Raw genomic sequence first — 16,101 nt, forward strand, 5'->3', positions numbered from 1 at the left:
TATGTGAGACCAGAGGCAGGCAGGGAAGAGGCGTGACCAGGCTTCGAGAGGAATAGTAGTGCCGTGCTGTACCTCTGTGTGACCCTTCAGCTGCTATTGAAGAGAGCAAGACCCACTTTCAAGCTAGCAGCTGGAGTCTCTTGACACCTTACTCGTGCCCCCAGGATTAAAGGGGAAACCGAGACCTGAATGGGCTCGGTCATCTCCAGCAGCTCGCGTGGCGACCGCAGCCGTAGCAGGTGAGGGCCCCGAGACCCAGGAAGAATGGAGATATGGAACCCGGTCCCCCGAGGTTTGCGCCGCTGCCGGGAAGTCGCTTTGTCTCCTGCTGCGCTCTGCGGAGCCAGGGCACACTGCTCCTAAGGGCTTGTGCTAGAGTGTAAGGCAGCATGGGCACGTAGGAATGACAGTACGGCCCTGGGGGGTCCTTTCATTTCTTAATTTCTCCTCCTCTTCTTCTGTTGCTTCCCTTTTCCATTTTTTGGGTTTGAGATATGGGGGGTTTCATCTTAGCTGAAAGAGAACTGCTGAGCTTCTGGCTGGCACGCCAGGCTGCAGTCTCGCTCCGCCAAAGTAGGCGGTCTCGAATTTGGGGACTTCTATGGGTAGAGATGGTTCTTTTCATTCCTCAGCCTTTATCCCTCTACTTCTTGGCTCCTCCAAGAAGATCAAAAGCCCCGTCCGTTGCAGCATTCCAGAGTAAGGAAGGAGGCTGCAGGTTAATGCCGCACCTAATCGGTTGGAGAGTGTTGCGTTCTCGCGCGCTCCGAAGGAGAAGGGGTGAGGGTGGTGACCATTGGGTGTTATTTACCAGGTTCGACTTCCTGGAAGTTTGCGATCTTTGGAGGCCCATGGGTAATGCTTGTCTGGGCTTTAGCGTGCTGGAAAGCTCAGCTGTGCAAGTAGGAAGCCTCCTGGATGACTAGCACCTAGCGTCCTTGCTATACACAGGCATAGGGTTTATGTTTTGCCTCTGAAAATTCTTCATGAGAAATACAGTTTTTGTTTCAAGCAGATAAAAAAAAAAACACGATAGCTGCCATTAACTGAGTTCTTATGTGTTCCATGTCCTTTACATATTTTCTCATATCGCTCAACAATTCCATGAGGTGTATTAAATTAGGTTTATCATTTGACAGAGGTGGGAACTAAAGCTTAGAGAGGTCACTTAACTACCCTAATAAACTTTTGCTACTCGTAAATGTTTGAATCTGTGTTAGAAACCAGATTTTTCAGACTTCAAAATCCATGTTCTTAACTATTACACTCCCATTGTCCTACCATTATGCTTCATCGCTTCCAGTTTCTTCACTAACATTTTCAGTGGCTTGAAAGTATTCATTTAAAAATATTTGGTATGCTTAGGTGTCTCACAACAGACACATGTGATCTCTGTCTTCATGCAGCTTCAGTATTTGAATTCAGAATTAAATAGTTCAGAAACCAAAATACTTACACTTGTGTGGGCTGGTAATTAAACTGATGGGCAGAAGGTGCACGTTGTACAATCAAAGCTTGCTGTTTAAGTTTTAAACTCATGGCTTGCAGAGTAGTTGTTGTGAGGTTATTAAATTTAACAATTGGTGAAACGTTTTATTCATCACTCAAATTAGTGCTATGCATCAATAAAATACTGAGACTATATTGATGAGATTCTTGTTCTTCAGAAGTTCCCATACAACTATGTATAAAGGTGGAACTATTGATTTTCTTAAGTGGAAATGATATTGTGGATATGTAAGAGCATGACCTTATTTTTAGGAGATGGATACTCAAGTATTAAGAGATGCCATGTATTGATGTCTACAACTGACTTTCAGGTGGTACAACAAATATATGTGTATATGTGTGTGCAGAGAGAGAAGGTAAATATGGCAAAATGTTAGCAGTTGTTAAGTCTAGTGGTGGGTTTATGGGTGTTTATAGTAAACTCTTTTAGAAATATTTCTGAATATTTGAAAATTTTTATAAGAAAAAGTTGGGAAGAAGACCCTAACTCGAATGGAAACAGAGTTTTGTAAAGAGATTCAAACTGCTCTGGAGCATAGAGGATGGGAAAGAGTGTTGATGTGTATTTGGGGGTTGGCAGAGGCGTGATGGTTGTCAAAAAAAAAAAAAAGCATTCATTGAGGACTTTGCAGTTGGTTATTGAAGGAGAAATCGGAACTTTCAAGGAGAATAATGAGTACCAGATAAAAGAAAAGGCAGTCTCAGCAAAAATGTGTTGCATAAATGTTTGAAGAAGGAAGAAAATCAATGTGAAGTTAGTGAGGACCTTGGTATGAGCTTTTTTTTTTTTTTTTTTTGCATAAATAATCTTAAAAATGACGTTTGGTTGCTTTTGCCAGCCTGCAGAAGCCTATTTATGTAGCTGAGTTAACGATGCTCTGGAAGAGAGTCACCATTTTTACCAATGTTTCCGTGGGAAAGGGTCTTAGGATTTCAAGAAGGCTAGTTAGGTGTCTGTGATCAGGCTCAGCAATGGGGGCTGGGACTCCCATTTTCTCTGATTTTGGGAGTAGAGATTTACTCCCAGATATATAGTTGGGCTCCTGAGGAACCTGTAGAAAGGGCTACACTGATGGCTGGAAAGATTTTAAGCCAAGTCAGGGGCTATTTCTAAATACTATGTGGAACTGATGGGTGATCCACAGTGTCATTTTAAGGGTTATGTAGCTTTGACTATGACCAGTAAAGATGTGAAGGAGATGACTGTTTATTCCAGACAGTGGCGTTCATGATAGTCTCAAGTAGTGTGGTCAGACTGGAAAAGAGGTAATGAGGTCTCCAGTAGCAGCAGTGGCAAAGAGGAGTCTCTATGGCTTCATTACAAGGAGGGAAAATTGGTACATTCGAAATTAAATTATTTGTATTTGTTCTGTACCAGTTAAGTTTAGATCAGCAATCTCTGTCTTAATTACAACTGCTGACAAGGTATTTAAACAGCTAACGTTTACTGAATGTTTATCATGTGCTCATTGCTGTGATGTTGCTTTGTCATTCAGTCTTCAATCTATGAGATTTATCATCCCATTTTACAGATGGTGGCTAGAGAGTTTCAATAACTTAAGGACACAGAACTGAACAACTATCAAAAAAGCTTTCTAACCCCATATTGTCAAAATCTAGAGCAGTGGTTCTCAAGGTGTAATTTTCAGACCAGAAGCATCAGCAAACATTACCTTGGAACTTTTGGAAAAGCCAAGTATAAGGCTCCTACCCAGAGACTTTTTAGTTTAGTGGTTTAACAAACCCTCCATTCCAGGTGATTTCTCATATTCTACAGTTTGAGAACCGCTGCACTGAATGTGGATCTTTGGTAGCATGGTACTGATTTCAAAATCAGAAGTCAAGGTAAAAAGGTCTTTGTCTTTTGAACAAATTTAAACAGATTCCCAAATGTGGTTGCATGTACATTTGTTAAAATATAAATTATCTAGTTAAGAAAATGCTGAACTTTAGAAAATTTGTGAAAGGTCTAATAACTGAATTATTATTACAGGTGCCCCAGATAATTCTGATGTAACCAGTCCATTATGGGACTACTACTATAGAAAGAATGTTAAAAATAAGAAAGGCTCAGCTCTGATATTTGAATAATGTAATATTTTTAAGGGCAAACAGTTGTGTATTTTGGAATTCATGATGCAGGATGTAGGTTGATTGAAATGCTGAATAATGTGGAAAAGCATAAGTCATATTTAGTTTAATGTCAGGGGTTCGTGTGAAATAGCAGTACATTTAGAATGTCCTGGATCTCCTTTCGTGTGCGTAAGATTTTGTCTTGTACCACACTGTATGTATCCCACGTGGCAAGAGGGGAACAAAACCGGATTTATTTCACACTTTTAGTTTTCTAAGAATTTATTAAATATATATAATGCTGTGATAAGGACTGTGGAGTCCAGATTTTGCTCTTAAGTGATCATGATGGCCTTGGGCTGAAATAGACCTGGATTTGAGTTCTATTTACGACTTGACTTGGCTGTGTGATTATGGTCAAATTTCTTGAACTTTCTGAGCTTCAAGTCCTTGTTTGTAATCAAGTGATGGAGATTTATCCATATACTTCAAACATTTATAAAACAAGGCAAATAACCCTAATCTCAGGATTGCTGTGAGAGTAATTGTTAAATCACGAAGTCATAACTGCTTCCTGAATTTCCACGTGTTACAGCATGCATAGAAAATGATAATATTTGTACAGTGTTTATGGAAGAAACTGGAGAGAGTGCTGCTGGAGACAACTGGCCAGGGGGTTCCAGCTGCCATAAGGCTGAGGCAATCTTTTGGCCTACTTACAGTACTCGTTCATGACTAGGCAGCATGTTGGGATCCAGGTTAACAAATTAAGTACTTACCAGGTAGCAATGTTTAATAAATATTCATTCTTTTGAAGCTTATCATGTTTTGAAGGGATATACATAGCCAAAACAGTTAAACAGTGCCAAGGTTGTAGGTGTCCAAAGGTCAAAATGAATGATTCAGAGAAGAAGAAATCTTGGAAATTGTTAAGGAAAATTTTATGGAGGAGTATTTTTTGTGCCAATCATCAAGAAGACAAAGACTCTGCTTTATCAGTTTTATCTCCTTTTTCTCAGGTTGCTAGATCCCCTGTAACAATAGCATACTTTCATGACGATAGCAAGCATATATGTTTTGCTTACCATGTGCTTCTACTGTTCTACATTCCCCCTCCTCCTCTGTTTGAGTGGTGCACTGGTTCTCAGACTTGGCTGCATGTTGGAATCTTTGAAGCCTTAAAAATAGTTGGGCCCTACTCCCAAATATTCTGATATGATTGGTATGGAGTGTGGCCTAAACAGTGAGATGTAAGCTCTTTTTTATATATCATCTTATTTAATCCGTAAAGCAAGTTGTAAGATAGGTACAGTTTACTGAGGCCCTGAGGGGTCAGGGTCACACAGCTGCTGGACCTAAGATTCAACACCAAGTATTTCTAGCTTCAGAATCCATGCTCTGAACACCAGGCTGTTCAGTCCTTTTATAGTATCTGCAAGTATCTCTTATAAATTAAAAGAAAAAACAAAGAAAGAAAGCCTTTGCCTTCCTTTATAACAAAGCCCTTCAAAAGAATTGTCATATCTTGTCCCTACATTGTCTTCTGTTCTCTTAAGTGCAATCCAGTCACATTTAATAAAATTGAAAATTGGTAAAAATTTTCTTCCCCATCCTCTGTATGCATCTTAGCTACTTCCCCGACTTTATTTTCTACCATTCTTTCTTTGCTTGCTTGCTCTGCTCCAGCTGCAGTGGCCTCCTTTCCGTTCCCTAAACGTGGGAAATATATGCTTATCTGCTTTAGGGCCTTTATCGTTTGTTTCTTCTCTGGAATGCCCCTACCATATAACCCCATGGCTGATTTCCTCATTTAATTTAAATTTTTGCTCAATGTCACCATATTAGAGAGGTCTTACTAACATATTTGTTTGTGATTGGACTATTGTCTCTCTCCAAATGAGTGAATGGGACATGGTTTCAGACCTAAACATAATCAGATGGGGGACATATATCTGTACTTCGGGCAGCATTGAAACATGAAACAAAATTTGACTAAGTGAATAAGAATGGGACAAATCAGTCATTAACTTACACTCTTGAAAATGTACAGGATACACATTTTTTTTTCAAAAGCTGATTTCTGCTCACACATAATGCATGTGTAAAATAGCTCAAAAATGTGGAAGAATATATAGTAAAAGGACTAGTAAGAAATAAAACTCAACAATTCCACAACTAAGAACCGTAACTAGTAGTTTTGCCACTGGATTGTGGCATTATTGATTTTTTAAATTTCATTTTTATGCATTTTAGATTTTTCATGATGGACACTCTGAAATAACAAAGTTCTAAAAAATTACTATTCAGCTCTGTGACTAGAACAGAATTACTGTCACTTTCATTAGAACACCTCAATTAGAAGGAAGTCCAATTTTAAAATAATGCCATAAAGTGTATACATCTGTGTACGTATAAGCATAGATATATCGATACATGCACTGATTTACATCTTTCATTGTTTCTGTTCTGTAATGAATAGTGCGATGCATTATTGCATATTTCTATTATCAGTTTTGTTGGCACGTTTATCACCCTAAAAGAGAAAATGTTAATTTACTTGGCTGTCTTCCTCCTAGACTATAAGCTCCTTAAGAATAAGGGTCATGTTTACTTTGACTTTCTATTGCCAACACCTAATACTGTGCCTTCTTATATAATTGGTGAAAAGTATTTGTTGAATAAATAGATTTATTTCAACAAATATTGAACAATATTCATTCTATTAGATTTGCATGTTATTGTTAATAAGGAGCTTGGTTTACAGAGTGCCTGTAGGGGCTAAGGTTTATCAAGTGTTTAGTATATGGCAAACACTTAATGTTACTTAGTCCTCACAAAGTTACAGGGTTTTATGATACTCCCTTTTTATAGTGAAGAAACTGAGACTTAAAGAAACTTGTGTAAGTTGCTTGTTATGTAATCACAGATTTAGATAAGTATATCTGACTCTAAAACATACACCCTTTCTATGAATAAATATTAGGTTGGTTTTAGGTGATGGGAGGAGTAAAAACATGAAACCAAAGATGTTTGCCTTTTGATACAAAACAGAAGAACTGAGATCAACTTAGTACATACTATCAAGTTTTACAAAAATTCAAAACTTTCTTTTGTTCTTTTTTAGCAAATATCTTTTACATATAAAACAGTACAAAGAGAATAGGGATAAAAAGCATTGATATATAAAGTGAATTATTCTGGCTTTTATTCTTTAATCACAAACTGTTTTAAATTTAGTAACACTGTAATTTTAATTTTAAAGATGGATAAAATCAAGCCTGCTAGGTAAGCTAGTTTTAATGTTTCATGGGAGCCACCAATTAAACTGGATCTTTAGAAATAGGACTTTGGTTTTCACACTTTGCAGTTCTAGCTAGTATTATCAGTCATCTCTTAAGAATATGTGATCAAGTAATTTCTTATATTACTAGTAATGAAATGAAATGTTTGATACGTGGTTTCATCTTGGTAACTATAGTTTTATTATGACCAGGGAACCAAGTACATGTAAACAGCTTTAGTAAAGAATGTTTTGAGATTATATCACTGTTATATGATAGTTCTTAAACTGATCATGGGCATCAGTTTATGTGGAAAAGTTTAGATGTCAGTCAGTCACATAAAATTACGTGCAGAATTTAATGTACATGTGCATTTGTCTCTGAGGAGAGGATTGATAGATTTTATTAGATCTACCAAATAGGTTTTTCTTTTTTTTTTTTTTTTGGCTTTATCTTTATTTTTCATTTAAAAATTTTTTATTGAAGTATAGTTGGTATACAATATTGTATAAGTTACAGGTGTACAATACAGTGATTCACACCATAAAATTTTACCAAAGGGTTTTTGACTCTCAAAGTTTGAGAGCTACTGTTAGAATGAAATCTTTCTTTCATTCTAACCTTGTTTTGTCAACTTATATATGAGACCAAAATACAGAATGGTTATATTCCATTAAAAAAATCTGTTTACAAATTGAACTTTTACAAACGAAGCCTTTAAAAAATTGATTTTATGTAATTTCAAATCGGTGTATAATTGTCAGTGGTTTTTAAACCCAAGTTATATTTTATCTATTCTTTTGCATTCTGTTCAGGTATTACTGAACTTTGTGCAGAGGGATTTAGCTTTTAATGTAATTTTGTATTAATTTGAATAGTTTTCTCTCAATTTGTTAGCTATTAGGACTTGAAGAATTTAGTATGTAGTCTTTTTGTTACTTTGTATCAGTCTGTCAAATTGCCAACATGTGTGTTATTGAAGGTCAGAGTCTTAATTTCTTAAATTTATGGGAGAAAGTATCTTTTTATTCGAAGATACACATCAGGTTATTGGTAACGATTTTTACAAGTGTCATTTAAAATTGTTTTTACCTGAATGTTTTTGAAGTACAGTCTCCAAAATTAATTTTTTTTTACTGCATTTTAGGTAAAAAGATGGTTGCATCAACTCACTGAAGCAATAGCCTTACTATCTTTGTTTTTTAAACTGCACCAACAATGGAGCAATGATATCTGAGAACAGATGAACATTTGCCAACTAACTGTCATCACAATTTCAAGTGATTGTATAAGCAGAAGCAAGCTGCGACAGACCTATGCGTCAACCGGTATAGAGAGAATGCTTCTTTCTGGTGCTGTTTATTTTGAAACAGTTTTTATATAGCACATTTAAATTCTGTCTATATCAAATGAAATAAAAATGAGTGAAGCCCCCAGATTCTTTGTTGGGCCTGAAGATACAGAAATAAACCCGGGAAATTATCGTCATTTCTTCCACCACGCAGATGAAGATGAGGAGGAGGAGGATGAGTCTGTAAGTTGTTGTTTGTTTGTTTGGTGAGAGAAGTCCCAAACAGGCTCAACTTTTTACTGATCACTGTGAAGGGAAACTGATACTATTATCTTAAATTGTGGAGACATTTTTTTCATAGAAATTTGTTGAAAGTTTTTAAACTGAAAAAGCATATTGTGTTTCATTAGTGACATCATTGAATCTATGGTGCTTCAAGAAATACAATCAGGGGTCACATTTCTAAGTGGTTTAATGATGCCTATCTTAGTATCTTTCATTGATACACCTAGCATAACACAGGGTTGGGTAGAAAAAGTGACAAGGAGAAAGAGTAATTAGGGTCGTAAATCAAAAGGACTTCTTATATGTAGAAGAACACAACAAAACATTAAGATAAAGAATTTTAAAAGTACTGATTTTGAAGGACAGCTTTAATAAGTTTGTCATGTTGTCAACACAAGTGATGGCTGACCTGAAGATAATGCTATTTATTAATATTCAGAAGTCTGCAAACTGTGTGACTAAAAGTTACCTCAAGTATCTGTGGGGGAGGGGGTGTGTGTGTATGTCTAGTTCTCTTTCTGATCTGACCTATTAGAAAGTATATCCATACTGGATCTTTAGGAAAAACACGAATATGTTTATTTTGCTGTAGTTATGTTAACTGAGTATTTTTATTCCTCATCTTTATTTTTCCCTTTACAAATAAAGATTGTTTTACTCCGAGAACTGATTTAAAATACAAACTTAAGGTATGTTTGTTTTTCTTACATTTCCAATTGAAAAGAGAATTTTGTTTGAAAACAAAAATCTGTTATACTTCATGAAAGTAGTAAAAACAAACCCCAAATGTCTATTAGATGACTCTTCAAATCCTTTTTCATAGTTATTTAACAACACCCTTCACAGTGCAGTTACACTTACCTGAAATGCAAATCATATTATCATTCATTTAAAATCACACCACACCTCAGCTCAGGAAAAAAAAATGATTTTCACGCTTTTCATACCAGCCAGAACTTTCCCTCCTCTGAGGTCTTATGCAGAAGTCCCGTAAGTAAAACATAAAAGCAGAGCTTCTCCGGCTGCCGTAGACCAGGCAGTAGCACTGCTTCGGCCTCTGCTGCCCGTACCACTTCTCTCTGGAGTTCTGAACACACTGTGAACACCACTGAGAGCCCAAGTGCAGTCTTCTTCTATGTAAGGACTTTTATCTTTCCTCTGTGTCTAGAACTGTGCTTGTCTCTGTACCTTCTACCTGTCATGTTTTAGCAATATCAGATTTTTATTTCCCACGTGTTCCATGTTGCACCATGCCTCTTTGCTATTGTAAGTACTCCTTTATCTCTCTGAAAAGCCCTTCCTTGTTGGATACCTTGTGAATTATTTTTCCTTCTTCAAAACCTTGCTCACATTTCATGTTGTTCACTCTTCCCTCTCTCCTTGCTCTTGTCCTTATGAGAAACTTGAACATTTCTTCCTCAATACCATTTCTGTACCTTGACATACATAGTTCTATTTTGTGTATCATGTACTGTTACTACTGTGTTCCCTGTTAGACTCAACGTATCTGAGGACAGGCAGTTTCTGTATTTCTAACTCTTCAGTGCTTAGTGTAATCCTTGGAGTATTGGTACTAATTACATTGAGTTTACATTCACGATGCATAGTTGTCACTTTTGAGAAATTTGATTTGGTTCATTTGACCTATAGCTTAATAAAATGATTTGTTCCAGATCATTCTCCTGTTTTTAAGAGTTCAAAGACGTTGAGTTGAATACGCTTGTTGTCTGGGGAAATCTACTTTAGGAACATCATAATGCCTTATGTCCAGGCTTTTAATCAGGAAAGAATAGAATAAGGGAACGTAAGAGTGGATCATCAGAGGGGGAAAGACAGCAGATCCCAGGAAGGTTAGGATTTAGAATCTTTGATTTACCATCAAATCTAATAACAGTTTGAACTCTAAATTTCATATAAGTTTAGAGGAGGCAATAAAGAAATGAAATTCTAGGCATAAAGAAGAATAACAATTCTGATGTTACCCAGTTTTGTTTTTTGACTTATATAGTAAGAGAAAGTCTAATAAAACACTTTTGGGCCCAGATTATGATGTGATATGACTTACATAAAATATCATGAAAGAGTAAAGAATTGAAAATGGAAAACTGGATACAGCTTTATAATTGATGAAACTCTAAGTACCTGGATGCAAAGACCTCACAGTGAATCTTGAGTAATTTTATAAATCTGTGAGCAACTCATAAATTTTTTTTATATCCTGCTTTTTAAATTTCAGACTGAATCATTGCCTTTGAACTGTAGCAAGGGATCCAGAGATGAGCAACACTGTAAAATAGGAATGTTGGTATGAAGACTGGGGTGTCAAAGAGCACTAACACCTCTGTTTAGCAATGTGGCTTTCTCCAAAATTTCCTTCCAAGTTGTCATTGGTGACCAACTCGTATTCACACTCAATCTACTAAAATAGCTTAATACTGTATAGCTTTGTAGTGAGAATTCTTTATCTCACTCTCATTGGCCTTTTTACTTAGATTAGGTAGATTTTAGCCCTTATTCCCCGCCTTACTGGTGTGAGGAAGGCAAATAAATGTTACAGACAATTAAAGAAGTTTTTCATTTTGAAATCTGAATGAAAATTGTAACAGTGATCTGAAACTTTAAAAAAAATTTTCCCAGACCTTTGTAGAAAACTGTCATTTTTAAGTGTTTTATTATAACAACAGTATAATTTTGAAAAATGCCTTTTTGGTTATTGTGTCACTTTTATTGATTCATCACATGCCTTCTCCACTTCTGAGGAAGATTTAAGATCACGGTAATTTGCAGTTCGTATTAAGTCAACCTGATTTTTTGTTTTCTCTTTGTTTCAGCCCCCAGAAAGGCAGATTGTGGTTGGAATATGTTCCATGGCAAAGAAATCCAAATCCAAACCAATGAAGGAAATTCTTGAACGGATCTCCTTATTTAAATATATCACAGTGGTAGTATTTGAAGAGGATGTTATTTTGAATGAACCAGTGGAAAACTGGCCTTTATGTGATTGTCTGATTTCTTTCCATTCTAAAGGTATTAAAGAACACAGGTGGAAACCCCTTTATCCTCTCTGACTATAAAACTAATATATATTAACTGTAAAATACTACGTAAAATAGAAAAAATTTAAACTCACCTAGTGTCACAGATAAGTGATAGTAACATTTTGATATATTTCTTTACAGTTTTTTTCTGTGTGTATTTTTAAAAACAAATTTAGTGTCGTGTATATATAATCTTATATTTAATTTTTTACTTATTATATAGGAGGTTTTTCTTCTCCATATCATGCTTCAAAAATCTGATTTTTAATGGCATCATAGTGTGTCATCCTGTGAATGTACTATAACATACTTAGCCAGTATCCTAACAGTTAGATGGTTTCCAGTTTTCACTATTAAAAGTAAGGTTGTGATGAACTTTTGGAATGCATATCTTTGTTTGCAACTCTCGGTTTCTTAGGGTAAATTATTGAATTCTTGAATGTTTTAAGCCCTTATGTCTTACCACAGAGAAAATGATCTATCATTGCTCATATGCATATTCATACTTTATTTTTTAAGAACTTAATATTTGAGTTTTATTTTTTCCTTTCAGTTTTATGAATCAAACTGAAATATCAATTAAGCTTAAGTATTACTTCATAGTAAACTCCATAATCACATTATTAAGTGTATATCTGAAAATTTATAATCTAAGAATCTGTGAATTAAGTGAGTTTTCACTAAGAACTCTAAAAGATACTCATTCAGTTATAAACGTATTCATATTAAAACATTTTTTATTACCAACGTATGTAGTCTCCAGCTGTGTTATGGTCTCACTTTAATTAGGTGCTTAAAGAGCATCCCCTTCAGCAAGAAGGCGATGGAGCATGGTTAGTACTTTTTGTGCTCCCATAGGCTGTTGATCTCCATTATTTTATAGAGAAGCCAAGGCCCTGGTCTTCTTTACAGACTGAAGTCCCTCATTTCAGAGAATCTTAAAATTTGCTTATCCTTGAGAGTAAGATGTTCTTCCTTTGCTATCAAATGGTTCTTCCTATTTCTTAAATAAAAGCTAGTTATTTGCTTGTAAAAACTAGGTACTGCCTAAGATCATATCTCATATGCTGTCTCTTGGTGAGGACAAAATTCCTTTTTAATGACAACAGAAGCAGGGTAATGACTGTATAGGGGTTTCTTATTTGCTGAATTTTGTTAGGAGGCTTGAAACCACAGATAATGAGACATTTTTACAGTAAGTGATGAATTCTGAGAGTCTATAATAGAAGGGTTTGTAATTTATTGCCAAGTGATTCTTGATACAGAATACTTCTATTTAAATGCTAAAAGCTATGTGGAATTTAGAAAAAAGTCTTTCTTTAACTGACCATAGCTTTTTGTTGTTTTAACTTCAGTATACTTTAACACTTCCTTCCTCTACCAACTATTCTGATAATGTTACAAAATACAGTGTCTTCACAGGTATACTGTAGTATGCTATAGTTAAATGCTGTAGTTGTGCATGTTTGCTAATTGTTAATGTTTTCCTGAGGTATCTATTAAGATATTGTCATTTAGGGACTAATAATAGTTAATAATAGTCAACATTTATTGAGCACTTAGTATGCCTAGTATTGTGTTAAGTGTTTTATATACATTCTTTTATTTAATTTTTCAAAAACCATACTAAGTAAGATTGTTATAATACCCCTTTACAGCTGTGAATCAGAGGCTTAATGGATAAATAAATTTGCCCAAGATCACATAGCTAACGAAAGATGGAGTTAGGATCTGAACCTTAGTTTATGCTCTTAACCTCTGTGGTAACTTCCTCTCTTAATAATATGTGTTGATAGATAAAATTGGAGTCTTTTAATGCCAATACAGAGGGTGAATTACAATCATTAAAATTCTTTACATATATTTTTAGACCTCTTCTTACTGTATCTGCCATTTCATTTGTTTTCATTGTAATTAGTAATTTTACCAAAGTCTAGAAATTTTAGGGAGTTAATTTCTGATGTGTTAATATTGATCTAGTAACAACAGGCATGATCCTGCTTATATATTTTATATTTTGAACGTATCTGTTTTATGTGAATTAATTTTTCTTCTGCTGTTTTTAAAGTTGCCAAAGTTCTTTGAATTATTATCTAACTTATATGTGTAAACATCAAAGTATCTTAAGTGACAAGGAGTCAGATAAATTTTTAAAAAATCACCGGTTGATTGTGATATACTTATGTTACTTATATATAGATTTCTGTTTCTATGTGAGGTAATCTTACCTTCTGTTAGGTGACTTTCAATAATCAGGCATCAACTAAAATGTCAGTGGTCTAAATTTGGTTACATAACCACTGGGTTCCTGTGCCTTATGAGTCAAGTTAACTGTGCCTTATAAAACAAATTAACAAAGAAAAAACAAGATTTATTATTATTAATATTATTATTATTAACCAAGTAAAAACAAGATTTATTTAATAGCACTTAATAGTATAAGATAAACCAAGTTTTATGTATTCATTATTCCATGCCTTTTATAGAAAGCAGTTACATGAATAATGAAATTAATCTTTTATGGAAAGTGGCATAAATTCAAGTTAAGATGTCAACTTACTTTCAGATTGTACAGAATATGTTAATAACATGTGTTCTTAGGATTTCCACTGGACAAAGCAGTTGCCTATGCAAAACTCAGGAATCCATTTGTAATCAATGACTTGAATATGCAGTATCTCATACAAGATAGGTGAGTGGTGAAGTTGGCTGAATTAAGGAGGGAAAATTAACATTTATTTAGTATCTCCTTTAAGCTGACATGGAATCAGGTGTTTATATATATTAATTCATGGTATCCTTGAAATAATACTTAGAAATAGGTATTTATAACCAGTTTTACAGATGAAGAAACATGAGAATCAGAGAGATTAACTATTTGACCAAAGTCACAAGTAGTTCCTTAGGTAGTGGGACAAGGACTTAAACCAAATTTGTTTAACTTTTGGAGCCTACTAAACCACTGAAAATTTTGAACAATTTTTCTATTATGTGACTGATGATGAAATTAGGGCTTTATCCATTGTAACTAGATTTTTTAATGGTAAAGTATAACCATTTTGAGAAATATTTTACTGTATATCTTAGCAACTCATAACAGATCAAAAGCATACATATCTAAGAAATTGTAAAATACAAATGCATTTATATATTGCATTTAATTGATGTTTCACTTTAATGGCTACCATTATAATTTCACCAGCCTTCTGTTTTTCTTTTGTGTTAGCATTACTATATGAAATTATATACATTAAACTGCCGTATGAAGTATAAAGCCCTATAGTTTTTTATTTTTCTATTTTTGTTTTTTTCCCATTCTTCCAGATAGTAACATTATTAATATAGAATGCTTTATAACATTAATATATAATGTTTTGTAACATTCTTCCTTGGTTTACATAGTAATACATGTTTATATATTATAAATATAAACATATGCATGTATATATGCGTATTTATTTTAAGAAATTTAGAAAATAAAATCATAAAGAAAGGCATTTAACCCTGCCACTACATCTGCCACATTTTCCCAAAGAAAGGAGTACATATATGCACTCAGATTTTACAAAATTAGGATTACTTTTCTCTTAAAATACCATGAACGTTTTTCCATGTCACTAAATATCTTTGAGTGTAAGGTTTTTAATACTTAGATAATATTCTGTCATTGTGATATAGTAACTTTATTTAACCATTACTTTTTATACATTTACATTCCCAGTTTTAAAAAATTAGTGTTTTAATGTGCCACAAAAAGTATTAAGCATATACTTTTTCAATATTGCTTAAAATGCATTTATAATATTTCCTTAGAATACATTTTTAAATGACATACATTTATTTAAAAAATAAAGCACTTTGATATACGTGCCTTTTTTAGTGGTAGAACAGTAATAGTGTATTTTATGAACAGTACAGTAGTATACTCAGTGTGAAATAGAGCAATAAATTATAAGGATATTTTCTTTTTTCTTCAGGAGAGAAGTGTATAGCATTCTTCAAGCTGAAGGAATTTTGCTTCCTCGTTACGCAATTTTGAACCGTGACCCAAATAATCCCAAAGGTAAGAAGAAGATTTAAGCAAGCTACTTTTTGTCACTTAGCATACTTTTGAGCCACTCTCTTCTATAATCAAATGGAAAGAATTTAAAGAACTTAACGGTATTCTATTCATTTTTTTAATGATCCTAATGAGCAGTTATATTCAGTTAAAATGTGACACTGAGCTAGGAAGCCAATTAATAATTCAGGAATTGTATATCCTACATTTCTTTGACCTACATTTGATGTATCTATGAGAATCATACAGAAGAATTTTCAAATTGCATGCTTAATAAATTTGTATTGATTGGGGTAAACTAGTGACTCATCTATGACTGTCTAACTAAGTATTAGAAACTTCATGCTCAGATGCTACAATTTAAACTTCGGATGACTAGGAATCTTGCAGTGTTAATATTAATATTTTAAAGCATGCTTTGCTTCATTTTCCTGGTTATCTAAAATGTAGCATGTAAGTTATACATAACAATATTAATATTAATATTCTAATGTTTGGGGAATTTTGATGGTTTTATTGTACATTAGAGCAACTTTTATTAAAAACTAGATACAGTATTTATTA

At 34.1% G+C, this 16,101-nt stretch overlaps 1 protein-coding gene across 19 annotated transcripts in view; it reads left to right on the top strand.

The window, feature by feature from the left end:
• The first annotated feature begins 31 nt into the window (after positions 1-31).
• Positions 32-16,101, top strand: part of PPIP5K2 (diphosphoinositol pentakisphosphate kinase 2) — a 70,096-nt gene continuing 54,026 nt past the window's right edge. For 6 of the 19 annotated variants that reach the window (XM_074360413.1, XM_074360415.1, XM_074360418.1 and 3 more), the window contains exons 1-5: positions 34-239; positions 8,011-8,397; positions 11,271-11,466; positions 14,079-14,169; positions 15,455-15,540. In XM_074360413.1, the coding sequence (XP_074216514.1) occupies positions 8,284-8,397; positions 11,271-11,466; positions 14,079-14,169; positions 15,455-15,540 (487 nt within the window). In that variant the 5' untranslated portion in view covers positions 34-239; positions 8,011-8,283. Of the gene's footprint in view, positions 240-8,010; positions 8,398-11,270; positions 11,467-14,078; positions 14,170-15,454; positions 15,541-16,101 lie in introns of those variants that run through there. The other 13 variants (XM_074360421.1, XM_074360423.1, XM_074360422.1 and 10 more) reach the window with 5 other exon arrangements.

The sequence above is a fragment of the Camelus bactrianus genome, chromosome 3 (assembly GCF_048773025.1).
Source record: "Camelus bactrianus isolate YW-2024 breed Bactrian camel chromosome 3, ASM4877302v1, whole genome shotgun sequence".
Lineage (NCBI taxonomy): Eukaryota > Metazoa > Chordata > Mammalia > Artiodactyla > Camelidae > Camelus > Camelus bactrianus.